Below are 25,086 nucleotides of genomic sequence, written 5' to 3' on the forward strand. Positions count from 1 at the left end.
TGTGTCTCAGCCCATTGTATACAAGCACAACTTGAATGCTTCATATTCAAGAATAATACCACTGTTTTGACATGGGTCCTATGATGCTTTTCAGACATGTGACTGTAAAATTCACTCTGCAAGCTTTTAGGGGATAAACTCTGGGTTTTAATGCAACAACCAGGGGCTCTTCTATCCCACTGAGAAGATCAGTGTATTTTCTTTATCCAATCCAATGATGTGTTCATTTTAGTGAAACAATGTCATATCTGGATAGCATTGCTTTCGTTAGTTCCCTCAGCTAGACGGGTGCTGAAATCTTTGGTCTGGCCAGTTGAACAATCAGGGGCTGTAACTGTGATCAGCTGTAAGGGCAGCCTGAGACAGACTCCACAGTCTACTCTTAGATAATAAAAAATAGAACAGTATTGAATGGATTCATCCTATTAAGCTTATTCTAATATCAGGAGATCTGCTTCCTAACAAATTCTCTAAATAATGTGCAGATTGTTCTTTAAATTAAATAAATACTTTGACAAACTCACTGACCTTCCAAAGGTCCATGAAGCTCCCAGGATGGTCAGGGAGGAACAAATATTAGATGCTATACAGAGTGTATGATTGGTTTTGTTCAGCCAGTGCAATTGTTTAATTAAATGAAAAGTGCTTTAAAATATTTGTCCCCCGGTCTTCGCTGACTTTCAGAAACAGAAAACAAGCCGTTAAGTGTTGATATTAAACTGTGTATGATTATGTGGACATTTGGGGTCGAGCGGTACAAAGCTGATTGCTCACTTTCTAGTCAATGCCTTTGCCCCATTTCAGTATGCACCAAGTCTATTTTCGTCAGAGCCCCCAGCAAGCATGAGTCAGGCCAAACGGAGCAGATCAACTCAAACAGGAAGTTGGACAAGGGCACTTTATCAACATTACGTCAAAACAGGCAGGAAAAGAAAAGCAAATTAACGTTGGAAAGAAAAAGCAACATGTTTGCATGTGGCTCTCTTTATTCTGTGTGAGCTTTTAAAAACTTGTGTGATTCCGTTGATTGTCGCTGAAGGACTAAGCAAAAACCTGTTAGCTGGATAACTACAATGAAGACTGCGCACGACGCACACTTTTACTGGAACTCTTGTTCAACACATAGTACAAGCGATAATCACTTACAGTACAATAGTGCGCCTCCTGTTTCCTGTCACCAGTATAGGACCCAGCACTTAACAAACCCATGGCGGCTGGAGGCAGAATGCGGCACACTAACTATGTAGAAATCAGAGCTAACACAGCTTCCACTTTTGGCTGTTCCCTCTCACTTCATTTGTCATGCATGTATGGCTTTGTATACCACCAAAGAGAAATTTCACGTCCTGTTGTACTCTGTAAACGTCGCCAGATAAACTCAATCTGGTCCGAAACTGAAGATATAGTTCCTTTAAGTATGTGCCCTGTTCTTTCTTTCTTTGTCTGACTGCAAAGCACAAGCTGCACCGAAAATGCTGTTTGAGTCATGGATAAAGTGAAGGAGTGGAACATTTATTTCATATATACATATATATAATGTATACATTTTTTTTTTTTTCTTGATGATCTGAAAAATAAATAAATAAATTAAAAAAAAAAATTGTGACCTGCTCCTAACCATGACATTTGTAATCTGTTGCACTTTTTTACTGGCATATTGGTTAACTGGTATGTAGGACGAAGCGCATCTTTTAGTAGAAAAACGAGTCTTATACACCAGATGTTTATGGAATACGTAACGATAAGAATATAATGTAAAGACCTAAAAGACACGAGAGGTTAAAGGCACAGAGTGGATGACAAAAAGGTGATGTTGTGATGCAGAGGAGTACATTGCCAGACAGGTGATGTGATCACAAGACAGATCTTGAACGTACCCGAAGAAAACGTTGATCAGCATACAGCAGCTTTAATATCTAGTTCATCAGTAACTGTGCAGGTTGGAGTCACTTAATTGTATATTTATTACCCAGCTTAAAGCGAATCTTAGCCTGCTGTTGAAAGCAGCAATGAGCACTAACATGTCAACACCATTGGTATTATCCTTGAATCCACTGAGCTACAGATGAGCCTCTTTGACAAAACATTCACTTAGCATGTGTAAATGTCAATAAAGTATTTTGAAGATGTTTTGCCAAAGCGGCGACACCAGTAGCTCTGCGATATTCTACTAGGCTATTTGGGCCACAGCTCAGAGACTAAATTGTGAGACACACAATAACAAAATGAGTCTGAGACAGTGAGGTGGACATCAAGTCTTTGACCTGAGGACAGAAAACTGCTGACCTGAGACACAAGCTGCATTTGTCTTCTCCTGTCTTCTCTCTGCTGAAATAGTAGACACTGTCAACTACACTGTCATTGTGTGATGAAGGGACAAGAATGTAACTTCAACATTACTGTGTGTGTGTGTGTGTGTGTGTGTGTGTGTGTGTGTGTGTGTGTGTGTGTGTGTGTGTGTGTGTGTGTGTGTGTGTGTGTGTGTGTGTGTGTGTGTGTGTGTGTGTGTGTGTGTGTGTGTGTGTGTGTGTGTGTGTGTGTGTGTGTGTGTGTGTGTGTGTGTGTGTGTGTGTGTGTGTGTGTGTTTACCATTCTCCCTGCTGCCATTACATGACTGACTGATCCACTGACAGCACACCTGTCTGACTGCTTGGCTGAGACAGCTCAGCACTGATACTAGCTCCGAGATCAAACACAAACATAACTCTGCTTACAGAACCTGCATCCACACTGTCAGAGAGAAATCTGAGGGCACACCTTTAAGGCATTACACAAAGCCATTCTGATCATATCTGCCTGTCTGCTTATTAAGTGCTAAATACACGTGTGTCCCGATCACAGCCATCTGACCTCATTTTCATTTTATAATTCACTTGTTGAATATTCCTCAACTCTTTCAACTAGATCAAATTTTAGGGATGCCGATAGAGAATTTCTTGCCAGTTGTGATCATTATTTTCCGTTTGAAGCTGTTGCTAAAAGGAACAAGAACCTTTATCTTAAAATGAAAAAAATAAAATAGAAAGAACACTGATTAACATGTTCACCACTGTAAAGGGAACATTTACCATCTGGAGAGCAAAAATCTAATTTCCGCCTAACTCATTATCATGTTTCATGTACCGTAAATTCCGGACTATTGAGCGCACCTGGATATAAGCCGCACTGGCTAAAAATAAGTAAATAAATGTATCTGTACATATATAAGCCACACTTGATTATAAGACGCAGGTGTCCACGTTATAACAAGAGCTATTTACACAGAAAGACGTGACACAAAGACATTGTTTTAACTTTTAATTAAATACGTACTACCGGTAACATCCACAAATACGAAGCCGACTGGAAATCCTTTATCAAACAGTGTCTGTAACACGGCTGATGAAAAAGATTACCATAATACATTTCACAAGAAAAAGTCCATCCATTCACTGCCTCAGAATGACTTCATTACTCACTTCCTCAGTCTCTTTTTCATTGTCGCTGTCAGTGTCAACTTTACGTGCAGCAGCTCTATTTCCTTCTTTGACAGCCAGGTCGATCGCCTTTAACTCGAAAGCTGCATCATATGCCTTTCTCTGTGTGTTTTCCATGATGATGGTGCGTGCATGAATCGCAAAATGACTGATATTAAGATCTGATGTGACGAAGTCAAATGTTTTTGCGGCACAAGCTCATTGTCCCGCAAGAAAAATCCATAAATAAGCCGCATCGTTGTAAAAGCCGCAGTGTTCAAACCGTGACCAAAAAGTAGCGGCTTATAGTCCGGAATTTACGGTATATGATAAATATAATAGAAAAATATTTCTTACTTAAAAATATGTTTTTTTAATTAAGTATTGAGACTACTTGCGATATTTTTCTGACTTGTCATGAAATTGGCTGAAACCTGAACTGATGCCTTTATATGACCTATTAAAAGCTCATCAGGAATAATAACTACATTGCAACTAACATAATGTACAGGACAAGAAGCAGTCAAGCTAACTGAGGGGCTGCCAGAGTCAACACAAAACCGAAAGGTTCTCACAGTAACTTGAACAGACTAATAAATAGTTAAGCAGAGCTACATAATCGTTTTGAACGGTTGCATAATATTTTAGAAAAAAACTGGGTAACTGTAGAACCATCAGTCTTCTCCTCTGTCCTCTGAAGAGACTATAACTGCAGGGAGGTGGCTATTTTAGGACACGTTTTTTGTCTCAGCCTTAGCCAATTCAACAAATTCTCTGATTCCCATTAGAGCATATTGTAGCTGTAACTTACAACCCAGGATCTGTTTTCAGAGCTCTGTTCATATAAAAACTCTTTCAGTTAAACATATCATAATAATGGCTTACTCTTCACATTTCTGCAGCTTGTTGGACTATCTCCATTCTTTGTTTTCCTGCCTTCCGCTTAGTTTACACACACTTCGATTTTGCCGTTTTACCGCGTGTGTTTGCAGCTTACCAGCAGAGGTCCTCACCCCCTTACTCTATCTTTGCATCGTCCATGTAGAAAGGCTGACAATGTTAGTGCTGGACTAATAACGTTACCTGCATCTTTACTATCAGTAATTAGTCATTATTATGTACTAGCAACTGATGTATCAGGCATCCCTAAAATTCAACTTATAAATATGTTCTAACATTTGTTTCAGCTGTTTTGTACTGACCTTTCATGATCAAACATCTGAATTATTTCTTCAAATATTAGCCAAACCATTACATATTTTACGGTGTATGAAGTTTGTATTTTACCAAACACTGACGTCCCGAGCTTCTCTTCTACCGGTTCTGTTGCAGTGTATGTCCCCTCATAATTTTGTTCTTGTTCGTTTTTTCTTGAAGGATATGTTCATGTCTACAAACCCAAAGCTGTTATGTGAGAGCATAAATCCAGAAAGTACCTTGACTGCTGTCCTCCTCTGTGCTGCTGAAATCATCCTCATAATAGGTGTTTGAGTCTGTGGACGCACTGGCATCACTGCTGACTGAGCCCTTCCTCTGGCGTTGGAGAACACAAGCCTATTGGAAATCAAAACAGGGACTGCCTTAATGATGGTCACACTTACATTAGTTCACATTCATAACTGGCACAGATTCTAGAACCCAAAGCAGTATGAGGACCAAAAACAGCAGCCTATATATTCCTCATATGTGCGTCAGACATTTCAATCAAAGACAGTGATGTCCTGTATTCTTTGTTATCAATGTCATTCAAACTCTGAAATACAAACCAGACATTACCTGGAGAAATCAAAGCACAGATTTGTACCGCACCTTTTTGTAGGAAGTAGAGAGAAGGGTGAACAGCAGATTGGTCAGGGGCACGGAGTCAATGAGCCTCTGGACTCTCTGGATGGAGGTGCTCTGTGCCATGATGTTGAGCTCTGCTGGGGGCCCATCACTTGCCCAACCCTGCAGGGGGAGGATGGAGGAAACAATGATCAACAAACAGACGGTTCCTTTTGTGTACCACTCACACAGATTTGCCAAACTTTTTCATAGAACTTTTCTCAACTGTGTAAAACAAGAAAATGTGATGTGTTTTCATCGTTGCCGTTAAGGAGCAAAAAGTGGAGCTGCTTTGTGTAAAGCCTGAACAACGAATAAGTCAAAAATGGAAATACTTTAAATCAAGGTCTCCTGTATTGCAAACTTGTTTGGCCTTGAAAAAAAATATGTGGTTGAAATATAACAGAAGGTAAGAATGTGTTACTTGGTGTACCCGATGCAAAGCCTCAACTTGTAGATCCTGGAAAAGTGATGTCAAAAGTTTGATGGCATGGTTGGCCAGGATGACGGACAAAACTCCAAACCCTTGGTGTCTTATAAAAAAAGAAAAAACACACGTCAAAGAACACACGTAATCAGTGCACACAAACTGAAGTGCCTTATTCTTATTTAACAGATGAGCATAAAAACATCATACAAAATATGAGATCATACAGGTGACAATAAAAAGCTGCACTAAACTTTTCTTTTTTTTCTCCCCACTTTTACAACTGTAGAGAATTTACCCCTTGCCAGGACCAAGTTTAGGTGATCCCGCGCCATCCTTGGTGCGAGCAGCAATATCCCGTACACGCAGGGCAGCCAGAGGATCTTTTTCCTTTCCTTTATCTGCCAGGGCGGTGGGGCTCAGGTTGAGAATCAGGTACAAGCTGTTTAAAAGGCACCAGGCCCCAAGCAGCTGGAAGTTCTGATAATGCTGAAGAACAAAAAAAAAAAAAAAAAAAGTCTGTGATAGAAACTTCAAATCCCAGAGGTGGCAGAATTTAAGTTTATGAAAAGGTGCTCAAACGTGATCCTCACCTCTCCGCCAGCTCTGCGAGAGTTGCTGATGGCTTGTCCAATCATCTCATAGATCTCCAACTGTTGTCAACACAAATAACGGAAAATATTAATACTCTTTCCATGTTGGTGTATGTTAAAAAAAACAAAGTTTGTCATTAAAGATGATAAAACGCTTAGTGGAATTACAGTTTTCTGTGTATCCAGGATGATTCAACAAAGATTTGAGGAAACAAATTAAATGTTGCACTTCTAATACTCACACATTTCTGAACAATTGTGGCTGCGTCATTTTCATAGTCTTCCTCTTTTGTTCCAGTGGAGGCAGAGCGAAGTTGTAAGCCGCTGCCTACCTGCAGAATGGCCATGCAGGTGGCGACACTCACCCCTAAAAGAGGTCAAAATATTTAAGGTTTGTTTTATTCTTTCATCCATCTTTAGTCTTTACAGCTGTTTTAGAGGGGTCACCTACCAGCATACAGACAACTCAAAGCCAGGACGGTCATATCCAGTAATCTCCCGGGTGTCAATGGCTCCAGCACAGGGAGGGAAAGTGTGTCCAAAGCCATGGTCACATCGATCACCAGTGAATGGAATCTGGGAATGTGTTTTGAATGTAGAGAGTCATGAATGGTTGGGGGAAGAAGTGAGGTTTTTTGTTTTCTTAAATGAATAAGAAATGTGTTGCTCCTTTAGCCTCAGGACAGAGTTCAGACATTTTAACACAAAACTAAAAAAAAATTACCCATTGCGGACTGCAGTGGCATCAGCCACCGTGGCAGGCATGATAAAGAAAGAGTTGGCTGAAACGGCATCCTGGAAACGGTTGATGTAACGCAGGAAGTAGGGCAAGTTGAGGCACACTCGTAACAACTTCTCAGACCCACCTGGAAGTAGAAGTATAAGCTTTAATAATGAGAAAAGAATACAGAGCAAACTGAACCATGACGACTTTACTACTACGACTTTTCTCTACTTTTGTCAAAGTAGAGAAAACTTCTGATGGCTTTGTTCAAAATATATATAATTGATAGAATTATAAGTAAACCATTCTGGTTCACCTCCTCTTTTGTCTTGAAATGCTAATTCCTCTGCAGTTGCTAATGCGTTTACTTAACGGCGGGTTTAAAAATATTACACTTCGAGCTCCAACACAGTCGAAACAATCAGGTGAGACTTTGTTACATTATAACATATAAACTGCAAACTTAGTGTGAACAAACCAGCAGTGTCAGAACAACAAAGCAGCCACTACTCACCAAGTTCCTGTAAGCTTGACACATTCTGAGATACAAAGGCATTCTTCATTTTGGCCTGAATAGCTTGATCTGTGGTTTGGTCATCGCAATCACTTTCAGCCTGTACTCGGGCAGAGGAGGAAAAAAAGAAAACGATCGTGGTATAAATAAGCAGCTGGTTTGGATCTGGCAAAGTGAGTCAAAAGATCACTTTTATAAACACCAGTAAGGACGAACCAACAAATATGAGGGGAAACGCCGTCTGTCAGTCATGGGTGACAGCTATGAATTGGGTTGTAGGTTCGGAGTACTTGCCTGCATGTGTGCTGCTGATGGGGAGGCCAAGATGGTGGTAAGGTCGGGGTTAAAAACTGATGTCAGCTGATTAAAGAAGTTCATTTGTACTTCTTTTTGTCGTAGCTCCGGGTTCACAGCACTGGGCAACTCCTTCTGATCTTCCACTACAGAATATTAAGGACACAATTGTCTCAGACACACAAAGCTTTGAAGATTTCTCTGATTACGACAATCAATACCATAATCTATAAACCAAAGGTACAAATTATAAACACAGAGTCCAAACTGCTCCTTCAGCTGCCTCAGTGGATTTACTGCTTGTCCTAATGAAAGGGACACTTCACCCGTTGAAACGTGAATCTGCATTGTGACAAAATCGGTTTTCTTAATGTTAACATACTTTTTATTCATGCACGTACTGCACATCAACTTTTGCTCAAATATAATTTTTGACAGTTATATTTGAGCATCTTCATCGTAGCATTTGCTGTTATTACAACACTGAAGTCGGACAAGCGACTTTCCAACTCAGAAACTTGGATCACCCGAGCAGCACCTGAATGCAGCATTATTATTTACAGAGATTTACTACAACACATACGGACGCTTCCTCAACTGATTCCAATATTTCTTCCTGAAGGAATTGGCATTTTGAAATCCTGGCAGAAAAAGAATTACGCCTGTGCCCGGGCAAACAGAGGCTGCGGTAACATGTGCAGAATTTCTTCAAATCTGACTTAAATCATTCCAATTTCACTGTTTAAATGAACACTAAATAAAATGATCGGATTGTGCTGTGCGTGCGTGTTCGGCATTTAATCAGAATAAAAGCACTGTGACATGCACGGACTGGTCCTAGCCGGAAACGTCAAAAAAAGAAGCAACATTTCAGTCTGTGTTTGTAAACAATCATCACAAATGACCTGTAAAAGCTTTCAACAACTCTGCTTTGTTTTATAGCCTGAACATGGGAGATACATTTCCTCGTAGTTTAAAAATAACGTAAACTTGGTGATATTTTTTTTTACAGACATTTGAACCATTTCAGCAGCATTGACTTTTAAACTTGCCATAAATCTTGTTCTAAAGGCTTTGACTGTCTAAACGTGATCTTATTGGTTAGATTAATGAATGAAACATTCTACTGACATTAATGATTAACTGTAAACAAAAAAATGTGAATGGGATACTGCCGCTTGTCGACATGACTTTAAAATCAGCTGTATTAGTACTTCTAAGTTCACTTTTATTCTTATTCTAACACCGCATTATCATTTTTCTCACTTGTTCTTAAAAAACGTTTTTAAGCAGACCAGCGAGACAACACTGATATCATATGAATGAACATTATCTGCTGATATCAGAAATGTTACTGTAGCTCGCTGGGAAAGACGCCAACTGTCACTCCAAAGTGGACTCTTTTTACCGTGATGTAATAGTTGTATAAAATAAGGTCGTATGAAATGGTATCTATGAAAGACATGAATAAGACACATTTATACATAAAAAACAAATATGATGAAGAGACTGGTGAGAGAGAGTAGTCCTCAAGGATCAAGAGTGGAGACTAAACTTTCAAAACAATCAACAATCATTCATGAAGTTGTGCACTCTGACCACCGACTGTAAACATCAGGCTCTGATGAAAACGCGTCACTTTACTGGAGCAGACATGCGCAGTCAGGACCGAGTCAGGCAGACACAATCAGATCGAGCGTGTACATGGATCCTGATTCGAACAACGATGGGTACAAACCACCCCGCTCGATCTTTCCACATGAGCCTGATCGGATCAGTCTGTTCTGACTGGCATGTTTCCATGCAGCGTTTTCATTCGGATCAGGTTTATATTCTGGTTGTTTGTGTCCATGTAAACACAGCCAGTGAGCGCACCAGTCCGACCCAGCTCGGTTCAGCCCAGACTCCTTGTCTCACAGCTGCCGACCTGCCCTTTTTGGCAGCAGCCAGCTCGTCGCTATATCGTGGCACCATGATCCTCCGATTCTAGCAGCAGACCTTCAAAATCCCCTTCATTCATGCGTTTTGAATGTTGAACATACTTTTTTCGCCCCTGCTAATGAAAACAACATTTCTTTTCAAAAAAGAAACGCAGAGCTTTCTCGTCTCAGTGGGAAATGAGAGCGGGATGCACGACCATTCAAAAATACTTCCAGGTTTCTAACGATACAAAGCTTAATGCAGGTGAAGCAGTCCTTTAATGAAAATATAGGACACATTTACCTTTAGAGATGCGAGTATTCTTTAACTTTGGCTTGTACTTTCAGGGACACTCACCGTCTGAAAGGGTCTTGACAGTTTGAGGCAACTTGGCAGATTTCATCATAGCGGTGAAAGTAATGATTTCTGTGCGATCTAGTCTGCTGCAGCCAGTGCAAAGTCCTTTTATGAGAAGAATTAGGTGTTTCTGGGGGGAGAAAAGAGGTTTCTCAGTTTAGCTTGAAGGCTTTAGACAGTGAACAATGAGCTTTCAGACTGAAACTAGACATTTAAAATGACAAAACATTCTGTTAAATATCAATACAACGAAACTAGGCCAAAGTGGCTGACAGAAAAAACCTGGCTAATGTTCTTGTGGCTGATGAATGTTCATCTATTTACAACTGACCAAATATTTACAACTCAATGCAAACCCAGAACATCCAAATCTCCCATACAGTTTGTTTCACTGACCTGTGATACAGCACATGCCTCGTCTGGGTTCTCCAAGCGCAGCAACGAGAACTCGATCAATACCTTGCATGCCGAAGCAACCGACAGCAGTTGATTTCTCGGTACTATGGAGAGAGAGCAAAACTTTGTGACTGGAGAAAAAACAAACTTCAACATTCAATTGCTTCCTCTGAATTATTGTTAAAATGGTTAAACAATTACAGTTAGAAGAAAATAAAAACACGTACTTTGTCCACATACGGTGGTGATGTAGTGAGCAGAGAGTGCCACGAATGATGAGTAGAAAGGCTCATACTGTTTGTCATGGTGAAGGATGTCAGATTCACTGCAAATAAAAAGATCATGTCATGAAATACTATCAGATATGGTTTTAAACAAAACATTGGCAGCTCTGAAACAAACTATAGTTACGCTTATTGCTGTTACATACTTTTCTAAATAGCAGCTGATATTGTTGGCGGCTTTTGATATTTTAAAAAAGTGAAAATGAAAATCCAAACTGGTTGACAATCTCAATCTGAAGTTGTAAACATCCATCGCTGTGAAAAGGGTCCATTTTCTGCTCTTACAGCCATAACTGGGCATTAAACAGCATTCAGAAATTGGAGGGAGCCGTCTCCTCCTGATAAAGCTGATGGATGTTTTCATGAAGAACAAAGTTTTTTAAAACACTGTCTGGTTAATTTGTCATTTCTAATTACATTTAGAGCTGAACACCAATAAGATGATGTATTGTAAACAATACAGTGCACCAGAAAACACGCTGCCAAAAAACAAAAGAGGAAAAACATGAAGAAAGAGAATGTGAAAAGTTTTCAGCGAGAGGGTTGGTGTTTCTTTTCTGCTGCGCTGCTTTACAGGCATGCCCAAAATATCCAGCTATGAATGAATTGTCCCTTTCAATGATTTGTCCTTAAATTATTAACACATAAACAGGTCTCCAAAAACATAAGTTCAGCCTTCAGGCAGAGGAATCATTAGTTTCAGACAACTGTAAACCAATTGAGAATCTATATTTCAGAAGATTTCATAAACTTCAGAGAGAGCTGAGAGTCCCACAGTAACACAAACTTTATGACAAAATGAGACGTCAGTACGTACATATGCTCGCTCCAGCTTTCTCAAGCACAATTACAGTATAATATTTAGAAATGTTTTTTGGCTCATTTCACATTCAGCACCATTACAGTGTTGTAATGTGTTGCATACTGAAGAAGTGCCATAGAAGAAAAAAACGTAAATAAACATAAAAAAAACCCACACACATTCACACTATAGCATGAAGACAAAGAGGTCATAAGAGGTCAGGATCAACAAGTCATGGAATCAGCTTGACATAAAAAAGGTTTTCATTGTTCTGCAGTTAAAATATTGAAAGTAATTCATGTTCAAATCTGGCTATTTTATTCTGGAAGGCGAGAAAACCGCTCAGGTGAAGAAGTGTGTCTTTTATGTGCATTATCAGACTATGTGAATATAAACACTTAAAATCTGCTCTGACATGAAATTTGATATGAACACAAATTAAAAGATATTCACTATTTACATAAAATAATTTTCCTTTCACAATAAAACAAAAGGAAATAAATCAGCCTTTTTGCCAAATTTCTGCACAAAATATATACCAAAAAAGAAGAATTAGTGTTCGACGCTCAAAAGCTGCTTTTAATTATACATAATTGTTTACACTGTGGAAATTAAAACATTTCCTCTCCATGTTGTTTTAATTTTATTTTGAAGATGGCAGTTGTTCAATAAATTAAATGAGGTTTCAATGTGAGATTGTTCCCTTTTTTATTATTTACTTTACACAATTATTAGAATTCCTAATGTTAAGCCAGTATGCAAGGTGACTATATACACATGAAGGTAGGAAAGGCACGGCTTTAATTTGAACCAAGAAAAGCATAATGCTCAGGATGCTGAAAACCTTGTTACAGTCACTTAAAGACATCTGTCAATGAACATGTGATACTTCTAACTGATGCTGTAGATGTGAACTTTCACAACACCCAATGACATAATATATATACATGCAAGCATAGTTGGATATTTTACTCATAAACGAAACTATTAGACCAGGGATCAGGTGAAATGTCAGAAAATGAAACCTAAAAACAAAGCAGGAAGGTCTTCACTTAGTTCCTAGACTTGATCAGCTGATGTCGCCACCAAACAGGAGTGTCAAGTGACAGGCTGGCTGTCGTGACAGAACTACTGACCTGATAGTCACATAGAGTTTATGTGACCTGGCGGATAGACCATGATCTATCCAGCTTTATGGGAAAACATAATTCTCTTAAGTAACCATGACTATATACATAAAAAGTTTTTCCCAATGCACGGACTTATAAATCTGTCTTTCTATATGTCCGATATTTTACAACTCATCCAATCACTGTTTTACAAATCAGCAATAAACCAAGTGACTGCTGTCCTACAAACAAACATAACTTTAAGGTCCCCGCCTCCTCTCAGCTCAATCGGACACACGATGACGTTAAAACAGCTTTAACGACAGTTAACGTTTTAACGGCTCGTTGTCACGCTCTCAGAATAACAAATAACAAGGTCGGAATAAAAAATGGATCAAATGTGACCAGCTGAACACTGACGTAGCCTAAATGATCTGTGTCAAAGCCATGTTAACCTAACGTAACTCAGTCTGTTTTAAAGGCCCGTTTGTTAGCCTCCAAGCTAATGTTTGTGTTAGCTAGCTAATGATGAAGCACATTTTCTAAGCGTTACACTAAGACGTAGATTTGAATTTAAACTGCAATAAAAACATATTAGTAATCTTCATACATCAGTCCTAGAATGTGCTTGGTTTCAATTGGTTTATGGGTCACCAGCAATGGCAAGCTGAGTAGGGTTTTGACTAAGTTAGCCTACAGTTAGCATCTAAGCTAACATCAGCAACTGACTCGCTGCCAGTGTAAGTTGAACTGAAGTAGCATGCTAGCTGCTAATGTTAGCTTGTCGTGTAACATTTCCTATCGAATTTAACGAACCAAGCTAAGTTAGCATGCTAGCCGTCAGCTCAGTCCACTGTGGAAACGGCCGGTATTTGAGCAAACAGAGACTCTAAATTTATTGACATGCGACCGGTTACCTGTTGATTATAGACCCAATAAGCTGAGGTAGCTCTTTCGTTTCAAACGCGGTGTACGAAGCTGATAAAAGCGGTCGGACCGCCGCTGTCCATTCGTGCTCCCCATCTCCTCCGCTCGACGCCATCTTGAAATCCCTTAAAAAATCTAACAACTCGAAGAAGATGCAAGAAGAGCTTCAACCACAGGGGGCGCTTTCACCCGGATAAACAAAACACATTTACAAACTTTGGTTTCCCTAATGGTATTTTAGATGGAGGGGTTTTTTTCTCTCTCAAATGTTAATATAAATCTAGATTTCATCATTAATCAGGTCATATTTGGAAATTGAAATAAAACAATAACTTGTCATTGTTATTGAATCACCCGCTAGAATAATAAAAGTAAATCAGACTTTTTTTAAATGATCTTTTCTTTACAGTGGTTCTCTCCTTGCTCTCTCGACTTCAGGATCAGGACTACATTGAAGATTAGCCATCAAGTTCATAATAGTATTAATCCTTCTTTAATGACTAGTGAAATTAGTAAGCAAACAACGTGTCATGAGTGAAACGCTAGATTTATAATAAACTACTTTTTTATGTGTTGATCATCATTTTAAATACTGTATATTCTCTCCTGCATCACATTTATTGAAGTTGTTTCTCAATGCAGCCTGTGGGGGGCAGTCTCTCTCGATCACAGGACAAAAATGTAACAAGTCGACTTCCTTCCTCCTTCGAAGAGCAAGCCAAAGCTACTGCAGCAATGGCAAAGCTAAGTCTGTTGTGCCTGACAATTACCGCGTTATACATCGATGTCGACGCCGTGTTTGAGGATCAAGTAGGAAAATTTGACTGGTAAGAATCGTCTGGGTGAGATCGAGTATGTGTGCTGTTCGGAGCGGTTTATTTATGTGGAGATGCTAATGCTAACACCTGTCACAATCACTAGCTGCTGCCCGGTGTGTTGGGCTGTGTTAAGGAAAACCGACCAACAAAAATTGTAATTAATCCAAGATAGGGTATTTACTGCCTTGTTTCAGGTAGATTAGGCTCGTTCCAATAAAACGAATTTACAAAAAAAGTTACCGTCCTCTTGGATCATTCAGTAAATGATCATGCACTATTATCGTTATCTAGCCTACTGTTTAATTTATTCAAACATTTGAACGACGATTATTGTAAACTGCAGGTTTGATGTCTAATTGAGAGTTTGTTCTCTGTTTTTTATTCATAGGAGGCAACAGTATGTTGGCAAGGCACGCTTTTCCCATTTCGATCAACATGTGCAGTCTTCCAAAAAGGTTATTGTGGCCACAGAGAATAATGTTTTTGCTGCGTTCAATACAAGGACTGGAGAACTATGTGAGTATTTTATTGGTCAGGGCATCCAAGCAGTAATCCACTTCTCAGGTGGCAAACTGTGGTCTTATTCTTTGATTTTTTTGTGTGTGTGTTTTTGTAGTCTGGCGACATGTAGATAAAACTGGTCCAGAAGGAAGCATTGACGCTGTTCTGCATCATGGACAAGGTAATTTTTGTCAGTGACATTGAGAGTGTTGAGATCCCTGATTGAAAACAAACGGATTCAAATGTTCCTGTTCATTAGATGCTGTACTGGTGGTTGGTAATGGCCGCCTGCTGCGCTCCTGGGACATAAATGTTGGTGGTTTGAATTGGGAGATTGTGCTTGACTCTGGCAGGTAATACGTTCATTGACTCGAAGTTCTTCAGTTCAGAATTTTGATTTAAACAAGGCACTAACTTTTTTTTTTTTGCATTTTAGTTTCCAGTCGGCATGTCTAGTTGGACAGCAAGACAGCACAAAATATGTGGCTGTTTTGAAAAAAACTGCCATCTCTGTCCATTATCTTTCTAACGGTCTTCAAAAATGGATAGAGAATCTACCAGAAAGGCAAGTGTTTGTTTTTACATATATAAAAATAAATTGGCCAACATTGATGATGCATGATTTACGTCTAATTACTTACAATATAAGCCTGTCTTCAGTAACAAAATGTCTCTACAAGAATTAAGATTTTGTACCAAACATGTTTGCAGACATATCCAGGTACATTTGCTTTATATAATAAGATTTGCTTTATATATTAGATATTATTCACAGAGACCCAACACCATGAGCAACCACTTGATAATTAATTTGAATAAAAATGGCATTTATTAGGCAGAAACCTCAAGCAGAAGCAGGTCTTGAAAGTGAGAGAGGTGCTTTTCGAATCTCAAGATTCTTGTGGTTGTATTAAGGATAAGGATCATCTTTATTGATTAATTGATAGTGGTGTAAACTTTGGGAAATAATGGCGGTATATATTTTGGGAAAATAATAACATTGAAATATTAATGAGGAAGAATAGAATTTATTGTATTTTCAAGAACTTCAGTATCTGTTTTTAGACACACAGTCAAGTGACATCTCTGAGATTTGGAAAAATCTTATCACGTGAATAAATGAAGTCTGCAAGTCAGTGAGAGTTCAGGGCTGCAAACATGTCCTGAGAATAAGGGCACACGTCATTTGAGTTGTTAGATTATACAGTATAATTGTCTCTTTTTTCCCCCTCCAGTGAAACCGTGGATTACCAGGCTGTGTATTCTGGTGGAAATGGTGAGGTGTATGCACTGGGAGTCGTCCCTCATTCCCACATTGCTATTGTTGCATACAGTTTGGAAGATGGAGAGATCATCAAACAGGTTGGCAGTTTTTATTTATAGAAAACATTTTTAATGTACAACAAATTATCCTATGGCTGATATATTGTAGAGAATAATTGTTTTGCTTGTGCCTTGTCCAGACCTCAGTTGAAGCTCCGTGGCTATCCAACATACAGGCCAACTGTGTAGTCGTTGGTCAGGGGATGTTACTGTGTGTGGACTCTCCTTCTGTGTCCCTGTACATGCTTGACCTGCATGTGCAGTCTCAGATGACCCAGATCCCCTTGCAGGTAAAGAACTGGATTTATACTTTTATCTTTTCTTTTTTTTTTCTCAGTCTAAGAAAACAAAAAATCTTTGTGTCGTATTTTTATGGTGTGTTATCATCTTTGTTCATTTTAGTCACTGGGACTTGAAGTTGCTCCAGGCTTCCATCCTGTACTGGCATCCACCCAGCCTAACCCAGCCCGCCAGCCGCTGTCTGAGTTTTTCCTTCAGCTCGCACCTGAACACTACCTACTCCTCCAGCTCAACGATGGACAGATAGTCACACTGAGGGATTTCAAGCCGGTATGTCTGGGTTTTTTTTTCCTGCTAAATACACTTTTCTGTTAAACACAATTAAAATCTGAAAATATTAGCCTTATCAGGTGTTGCTATAATTGTACCCAAAGTAACACTGTATACAAGATTAGAATGTAAATCTCACTTAGCTTTTCTGCTGAAGTATTTCATCAGTATGGGAAAAATGATGAGTAACGGTGATAAATCAAATGTAAACAACAAGCAATATGTAGCTCTGACATGTAGCGCTTAAAATGGGTACTTCAGTCCAAATTCAAAAGAGAGCTGTCTCCGCCCTCTCTCTAGCCAAGGAGCATCCAAAACGGCTGTGTCGGGGAGCCTTGAAACTGTCTACCTTTTTATGCTAAAAACAAAAACAGATCATTTTGGACCGGAATCAAAACTTAGAAGTACATACTGTCTGCTGCATTGTTGCCAGTATTTCAACACAGCATGTTTCCTTAATGTCTGATGATAAAGTAAGGTCATTTTAAATTCAGTTGATATCTTACGTATTGCTAATTTTCGATATTACAGCTGTACATGTAGGAAACAGTTTGGTGACAGTGTTGATAACGTATTTGTCTGAAATCATAGGCCATGCTTGTTGCATTTGCAACCACTGGAGAGAAGACTGTTGCTGCCGTCATGTCCGCCAAGAATAAAACTGTGAGTTTCAGTGACATCACTCTGTTTTTCCACACTTTTTTTAAGTCAGTTGTTTGCCATTGTGCTCTGAAAACATTGGTAAATATCCGTAGTGTCTGCTTAGTGTCAGTTGTCTCTCGGTATGCATTATGTGTGAATGGAAACATCAAATGTCTGTTTCCCTCTTTAGGCTTCCAGTATTAACCTGTTCAGTGCAGAGACTGGACGCAGACTTCTCGACACAACAGTCATCTTTAATATGGCTCCTAATGGTGGTAAACCAGAAAAGGTGAGTCCTTAATTTCTCGTTTGTTTTACCCTCAGTGTAACATGTTGACTCTCAGAGCAGATCAGTCGAGCGGTTAAGATGATTTGTGCACATAAAAATCACGAGCATGATAACAGTTGACCATGTGTGAAATGTTTCTGACTTGTTGTTCTGTCTCACAGCTGCATGTTCAGGCATTCCTCAAGAAAGATGACTCTGTGGGCTACAGGGTCATGGTGCAGGCAGAAGACCACACACTCACATTCATACAACAGCCAGGTATTTAAAAAAACAACAACTGTACAGTCCAGCCTGTTTCCATAAATACAGACATTTTAGTGGAACCTTTTTTAAGTTAGTTAAAAAATGTACAATTCAATTTGATTGTAGAAATAGGAATACAGGAATAAAAAATCTAGTCATTTCCCAGTGAATAATGGCCACAGACAACAATTTGATTCAACTTTTTCACAATACTTAGTTTATCGATTTTGGGACATTAGGGAATCCTAAATGAAATACATACTTTACCTTACTGTTAAGATACGGCATGTAAGTGTTGGCCGTAGGTGGATTGTAGGGAATTACATGGGGTTTGTAGTCAAATGGGATATGGTTTCAAACATTGATTTAAGAATATGTCCTTCACAGAGTTAAACCTTGAGATTTAGTTTATCTTCCCCAAAGGACAAAGGGGCTGCTGAGCCATCATTTGTAATGACACTGCCAACATTTGACCACTATGTGGAGCAGAAACCAGTTTGTGTTGTGTGCACATAAGAAGATAAAATAAACCTTTATTTATCCCACAATTGAGAAATGTACAGTGTTACAGCAGCCAAGAGCAAGAACAGCTAGAAAAAGAGTTCAAAGTGCAAAACTCTGCAGAGACAGAGCTGCAGTTTTTACAAATGTAGTCTGAGCTGATCCTTTGATTTTTCTCAAGCTTGAGCCGGGGGGGAACATGTTTTATGTTGTAATACATGGAAATAATCAGCACAAACTGTGTAAGGAAAGATAACATATCATTAATGAGAGCTGTTTTAAAGGGCGTGTCATGTGGACAAGAGAGGAGGCCCTGGCAGATGTGGTGACGATGGAAATGGTGGATCTGCCTCTCACAGGAACGCAGGCAGAGCTGGAGGGAGAGTTCGGCAAAAAGGCTGGTAAATGTCAATCCTGAACCCCCCCCCCCCCCACCACCACCACCGATTAGTTCAAGCTATGGATTGATTTTCAGTTTTTGATCCATTATTTCAATTTTCACTTTCGATCTCTGCATCTGACTTTTCTATGTCAAAGAAACGTAAAGTGGCGTTCTTAGGTGCATGTTTGTCACAGTTTTTTTTTAATAATACCCAGTGATATAGATCAAGTGCTACTTGAATTGTTGCTTTTCCTTTTTAACTGCCAAGGACCTGTATTTAATCATAAATGGTGTTTTATTTTTCCATTATTAAGGTTGCATACTGCCTGATACCTGAACTAACACTTTAATGTGATCTCTTTATTTGAATTTGCTTCACCTGCTTTTGTTTCTGTGCTGTTTTATTGCTGCGTTTGGATTCAGCCATTCAAGGTAATACTTTGCTGTTCTCTATTAAAACTTGACCAAAGGGTGTCCCTCGCCATATCTTCTGAACATTTCTTCTTAGTCCTTCCTCAACAATGACTGGACTTTTAAATGTACATTTCGAAACAATGAATGAAGTAGTGTTTGTTTCACATTTCAGATGGTCTGTTGTCCATGGTGCTGAAGAGGCTCTCCTCTCAGCTCATCCTGCTGCAGGCCTGGATCGCCCACCTCTGGAAGCTCTTCTATGACGCGCGGAAGCCTCGCAGTCAAGTCAAAAATGACGTGACCATCGAGAACCTCTCCAGAGATGAGTTCAACTTGCAGAAAATGATGGTTATGGTTACTGCATCTGGGAAGGTACAAAACCTTTACCTCTCTATTGTTAACATTTCTGTTTCTATCAATTTGAGTTCAGGCCTAAAATAAAAGAGTACAAAATCAACACACTTGACCAAACCTCTGTGAAAATGCCAATTTCCTTTGATTATTTCCTATTAAGCTATTCGGAATTGACAGCAAGACTGGCAGTATTTTATGGAAGCACTACCTGGATAACATCCCATCTAATGCAGCCTTCAAACTGATGGTGCAACGGACAACTGCACACTTCCCTCATCCACCTCAGTGCACGCTGCTCATCAAAGACAAGGTATCTAATATCACAGCTCCTTTCACACAGCCAGTTCAAGGTGCAATATAACATCTCGCTGTCAGTATGTACGGTGTGTCATGGAGGTGTAATGGCAGGAACAAGTCATCCCACCTCTGTGCTGGCGTCAGAGGTACTACAGGCGTTACAGGGGCGAGACAGGATGACTGTAAGAAGGCGGAGCCAGTGGGGAAAACCTGCGACCGTGTGGAGCCTCGGCTCTTTAAGCCTTATAAGCATAGCAAGAGCTGATTTCTCTCTCTCTCCCCCACCTGCAGTTACCAGTACTTAAGATGAACATTGATATATATATGGTGTAGTTATACAAGTTCTGTGCATTTGTTCTGAACCTTTTTTGCGTCTTTTTTTCACTGTGTATTTCATTAGGACACTGGCCTGGCCACACTCCATGTTTTCAATCCCATCTTTGGAAAGACGAGTCACGTCACTCCACCCACTCTGCCTCAGCCAATACTTCAGTCTCTCCTGCTGCCTCTCATGGACCAGGACTATGCCAAAGTCTTACTACTTGTTGATGACCAGTATAAGGTCAGTGTTAGCAGTTTAAATATCTTTGTCCATTGCTTACAAAACAGTACATATGTAGTGATATTTCTTACCAATTAATGTGTTTGTACGTGTCTATTATTTGGCCACAGGTGTCTGCTTTTCCCTCTACAAAGAATGTCCTGAAGCAGCTCCAGGAGATGGCTCCATCCATATTCTTTTATCTTGTTGACTCTAGTCAGGGAAGACTTTCTGGCTACAGGCTACGGACGGCAAGTTTAACCTTCTTCTGCTCAGCTGTTGCACAATGTGACTGAAAAGTTTTCAAACAAATCAAAGAGACTACCCACCAATAATCTTTGTGTTTCGTTTGCCATAGTTTCCTGGAGGGTGGTTAAACACATGAGACACAAATAGGTGCAGGATAACCAAAAATAGTCGCAAGGAAAATAATTCAAGCCTCTTCTTTGTCTTGTTTTCGCAGATGATAGTTGTCGTTATATTGCACCTCTTGACTATATATCAATTATGAAAAATGAATCAAAAGCTCCTCTGGTATATTTAACACAACACGTGTGTCATCGACCAAGAGGTTTTTTTTCTTTGTTTTTTTTTTAGTTTATTTGACCTTTAGGTTGATGTTCTAGGAAACAGAAGACTATTGTAATTTACAGCATTAAGAGCATCTTCTCACAGAGAGTTTTGCTTAAAGAGGACATATTGTCCCCCTTTTTCCACCTTTTCAAACAGTTCCCTGTGCTCTAAATGAAACATCTGTGTTGTGCTTTGGTCCAAATATAACATGACTCAAGTACCAGAGGAGGTTTGTAACCCTGTAGAAACCAGCTCTCTCAGAACGCTCTGTTTTGGTGTGTGTCTCTTTAAATGTAATGACCCCCCCCCCGAGTTTTCGCAGTAGACATCACTCCTCTGTCGAGACAATAAAAATTGTGGACCTGCTCTAGGCTGGAGGTGGAGTCCACAGGTGGAGATACCAGGGGAGGGGACTTTCTTACTAGAATCTAACTTGTGATGTCACAAACTGAGAAAATTTAAAACGGAGCATTTTTCTCTGTGTGGTAAGACTTAGGCAGACCACAAACAAAGGACTGGGTGGATTTATTTCAAATTGTGTGGGTTATGATAGACACTCAAATTACCCAAATATATGTTCAAAAACCTTGTTAAAGTGGATTTTTCATAAAATGTCCCCTTTAAAATATTAAGAGAATGAACCGTGAGCTACTATAAAAATGTAATGAACTGATATGAGAATGGAAGTGTCTTAATCTGGATGCTTTGGGTCATTCAGGACTTGTCTACTGAGCTGATTTGGGACGTCGTCATGCCAACTGAGGTACAGAAGATCATCTCGGTCAAAGGCAAAAGGCCGAATGAGCACGTGCACTCCCAGGGCAGAGTAATGGGCGACCGAAGTGTCCTCTATAAGGTTTGTTAGCTTTCCATATATCTTTACGCTGTGGTTTGGAAGTGTGTTAGAAGTTTGAAAGTATTGCCTTTATACGTGCTGGATTTGTGTCTGTGTAGTCTTGACTTTTCCAATCTAGTCAGAAACTCAGCGTCACTGGACATGTTTTCTGATGTAGGCTGAAAGTCATCTCACCAAGAGGTACTGACTCACATGTCAGTGTTTCCCCACTGAATCATACCACCTCCCCTCCATGGAGTCAGAAAAAGACTCCAACTCAGTTTAATGTTGGCAACTTCTTCAAATGTTTTGATACATGGAACCATTCCTTTTCTACGCCTGCAACCATTTTATGGAACGACAGCACAAACTCTGTCAGTGTATCCTGGAGGAGTCATTGTGTAATATACCCTACAGTACACATCTGACAGCATGGACTGAAAATAATGGGTTCCTTCTGGGAGATTTATCAGAATGAAGGGGGGTTCCCAAGAAGCAATGGGAATCATCACACATCACAAACCACAGTTTGAGCCCTGATCGTAACAGTGCAGAAACATGCTGTCACAATTGTGTCCATGATCTTTCCCTCTTTTGTGAATAACTGGATCATAGAAACTTTCAAACTATAAGAGCAAAATCCTCCTTTATTCTCACACAGTAACCTGCCCCTCCGATAGTCTGACGTATCAGGTGTTTCATATTTGTACACTTGTTATTCACATTGTTCTCATCTCCTCGTTGAGCTCACATCCACCTCTGTGTTAAGTTATAATTGACCAAAAGGAAAATGGGAAAACCTGATTTTAGGAAGGAACATCCCCGATCTCGTGGACAATTTCCAAACACTAGAAGGCTGAACACATTTCAAATATCTATGAATGGTATGAAATTAATTGATTATTGCCTTCATATATTTGTGTAACCCCTGTAGTATATTTGGCAATCAGAAAATAGTCTGAGTCAGAAACGGATGTTACAGAATTTCAAATTTCTCATTTAATTTGTTTTAGTAAATATGAATTGGGCTTATAGATTCAACATTTTGGGTTTGTTTTAACTTGATTTAGATACCTAATTGTTTTTGTTATTTCCTTTCCTTCAGTATCTCAACCCCAATCTCCTGGCAGTGGTGACTGAGAGCACCGACTTGCATCAGGAGAGAAGCTTTATCGGGATCCTCCTGATCGATGGCGTGACCGGTCGCATCATCCATGAGGCCGTTCAGAGAAAGGCCAGAGGACCCGTGCATGTCGTGCACTCAGAAAACTGGGTGGTTGTGAGTACTTATTTTATTGTATGATGAAGTCACTCTTTATTCAAATCAAGAAGATCCGTGGCTCTAACGACTGATTGTTGTGTCTGTTTGACTCCGCAGTATGAATTCTGGAGTACCAAATCTCGCAGGAATGAGTTCTCTGTGATTGAGCTGTATGAGGGGATGGAGCTTTACAACAGCACAGTGTTCAGCTCACTGGATCGACCACATGCCCCTCAGGTTCTGCAGCAGTCTTACATTTTCCCCTCCGCCATTTCTACAATGGAGGCGACGCTGACTGAGAAAGGCATCACCAGCCGCCATCTGCTCAGTGAGTGTCACCCAGGCTTTTGTCTCGTATCTCACTTCCCAACATAATCTAACCTTTTTTGAACATTTCTCTTGATGTCTGTTTATTTCAGTTGGCTTGCCCTCTGGAGGCATTCTGTCATTACCCAAGATGTTCCTTGACCCTCGCAGGCCAGAAATATTATCTGAGCAAAGCCGGTGAGTCCTTCTGCTCGGCCTGGTTTGAAATATTAAAAGTTGAACATGTGTTTGTTATTTTCCCTGCCCCTGTACCTAACCTGTTTATCCTCAATGACCAGTGAAGAGAACCTGATACCGTACGCACCAGAGCTGCTGATCCGTACAGAGTGGTTCATCAACTATAACCAGACTGTGTCAAGAGTGCGAGGAATTTACACCGCCCCCTCTGGACTGGAGTCCACCTGCCTGGTGAGTCTGTCATTGCAACACTGATATGTCTGACAAAGACGTGTTTTTTTTGGTTGTCTTGCAGCTGTGTGTCAGAATTTGAAAATCTTTTTTGAAGGAGATGTCTGTCTTTAAAACATGTGCAGTAAACCCGATGGTCCTCATTTCTCCTTCAGTCTGTTCAGAAGGAAATATGACAGTCGCTCTTTATCTTGCAGGTGGTGGCATATGGTCTCGACATTTACCAGACTCGCGTCTACCCCTCGAAACAGTTTGATGTCCTGAAAGACGACTACGACTACATGCTGATCAGTAGCGTGCTCTTCGCCCTTTTCTTTGCTACCATGATCAGCAAACGCCTGGCAGAAGTCAAACTGCTCAACCGGGCCTGGCGATAAAGTGATCAAAGTTATCCTGTCTCTGACATCAGACATGAGGCTGCATTAAGGACCTCAGCCCGAGGAGATGAAACGGCTGGAGCCACGCCTGAAGAAGAACACTGGTCTAAGGCCCGTAAAGAACTGCAGGGTTGGGGAGAAAGTTAGAATTAATAAAGGTTTTACATGTTTATTTTTTAACTTATTTTGCAAGCACAAGGAATTATTTCACTGTAGAACTTCTTTTTCTTCCCGTCATTTTGATTGGAGGATTTTAACCCCATTGCTGATTAAAATAGAATGAAACTTGAATTTATTAAATCGTGGAGTTTCTGTGGAGTGGAAATTCCTGAATATGTGAACGTTGGATACTGCAACAATATTTGTTTTTTTCCAGACAATTTGTGTCTTAGACTTTGCTAATCGAGAACAATGATTTAATTTGGTGGCTTGAGAAAAGAGACTTGGGTGTGTAACACGTGTGAGCATGATTTGGTACAAAACCAGAGTTCATACTTTTTTTTTCCCCAAATACCATTTAGTGAAGTGTCAGATGAACTGTGAATATGAAGGGAGGAGAAGGTTATTTGTGCTCTCCTTAAGACTCTCCCTCCAAAGTCACCGTCCCTCGGACATCCTTGAGGAATAAAGATGATCCATCAGTTTTTGTTTTGTACATCAATTGTCCTGCAGCTTAAACACATGTAAGTTGTTACGATCATCAACTTCTATTGCTGCTCCATTAAAACTTTTCTCAGAAATACAATTTGAAGTGTCCAATTCTGTTTCCCCAAAGCTTTCAGAGTGCACCTAAATGAGTATTTC

At 39.8% G+C, this 25,086-nt stretch overlaps 2 protein-coding genes across 15 annotated transcripts in view; one reads left to right on the forward strand and one right to left on the reverse strand.

Annotated features, from left to right (window-relative positions):
• The window catches only part of ubr4 (ubiquitin protein ligase E3 component n-recognin 4), a 53,028-nt gene extending 39,207 nt beyond the window's left edge, over positions 1–13,821 (reverse strand). For 3 of the 14 annotated variants that reach the window (XM_079359140.1, XM_079359139.1, XM_079359131.1), the window contains exons 1-16: positions 13,617–13,821; positions 10,732–10,829; positions 10,505–10,608; positions 10,109–10,238; positions 7,832–7,977; positions 7,538–7,637; positions 7,024–7,165; positions 6,751–6,875; positions 6,542–6,666; positions 6,300–6,359; positions 6,005–6,195; positions 5,704–5,812; positions 5,265–5,402; positions 4,892–5,009; positions 2,590–2,676; positions 2,287–2,328 (exon numbers count right to left, since the gene is read on the reverse strand). In XM_079359140.1, the coding sequence (XP_079215266.1) occupies positions 2,287–2,328; positions 2,590–2,676; positions 4,892–5,009; positions 5,265–5,402; positions 5,704–5,812; positions 6,005–6,195; positions 6,300–6,359; positions 6,542–6,666; positions 6,751–6,875; positions 7,024–7,165; positions 7,538–7,637; positions 7,832–7,977; positions 10,109–10,238; positions 10,505–10,608; positions 10,732–10,829; positions 13,617–13,741 (1,840 nt within the window). In that variant the 5' untranslated portion in view covers positions 13,742–13,821. The remainder of the gene's footprint in view (positions 1–2,286; positions 2,329–2,589; positions 2,677–4,891; positions 5,010–5,264; positions 5,403–5,703; positions 5,813–6,004; positions 6,196–6,299; positions 6,360–6,541; positions 6,667–6,750; positions 6,876–7,023; positions 7,166–7,537; positions 7,638–7,831; positions 7,978–10,108; positions 10,239–10,504; positions 10,609–10,731; positions 10,830–13,616) is intronic. The other 11 variants (XM_079359135.1, XM_079359138.1, XM_079359136.1 and 8 more) reach the window with 9 other exon arrangements.
• Positions 13,822–14,236: 415 nt separating this feature from the next.
• Positions 14,237–25,027, forward strand: emc1 (ER membrane protein complex subunit 1). Its single transcript, XM_079359145.1, has 22 exons — positions 14,237–14,453; positions 14,833–14,960; positions 15,061–15,126; positions 15,205–15,298; positions 15,382–15,510; positions 16,181–16,307; positions 16,409–16,558; positions 16,671–16,838; positions 17,430–17,501; positions 17,671–17,769; positions 17,931–18,027; positions 18,798–18,914; positions 19,482–19,681; positions 19,824–19,973; positions 20,361–20,522; positions 20,633–20,752; positions 21,793–21,930; positions 23,015–23,188; positions 23,288–23,498; positions 23,590–23,674; positions 23,776–23,905; positions 24,103–25,027. The coding sequence occupies exons 1-22, from the start codon at positions 14,263–14,265 to the stop codon at positions 24,280–24,282; spliced, it is 2,988 nt and encodes a 995-aa protein (XP_079215271.1). The 5' UTR covers positions 14,237–14,262; the 3' UTR covers positions 24,283–25,027.
• The last annotated feature ends 59 nt before the right edge of the window (positions 25,028–25,086 follow it).

Source organism: Symphodus melops, assembly GCF_947650265.1.
Source record: "Symphodus melops genome assembly, chromosome: 13".
NCBI lineage: Eukaryota > Metazoa > Chordata > Actinopteri > Labriformes > Labridae > Symphodus > Symphodus melops.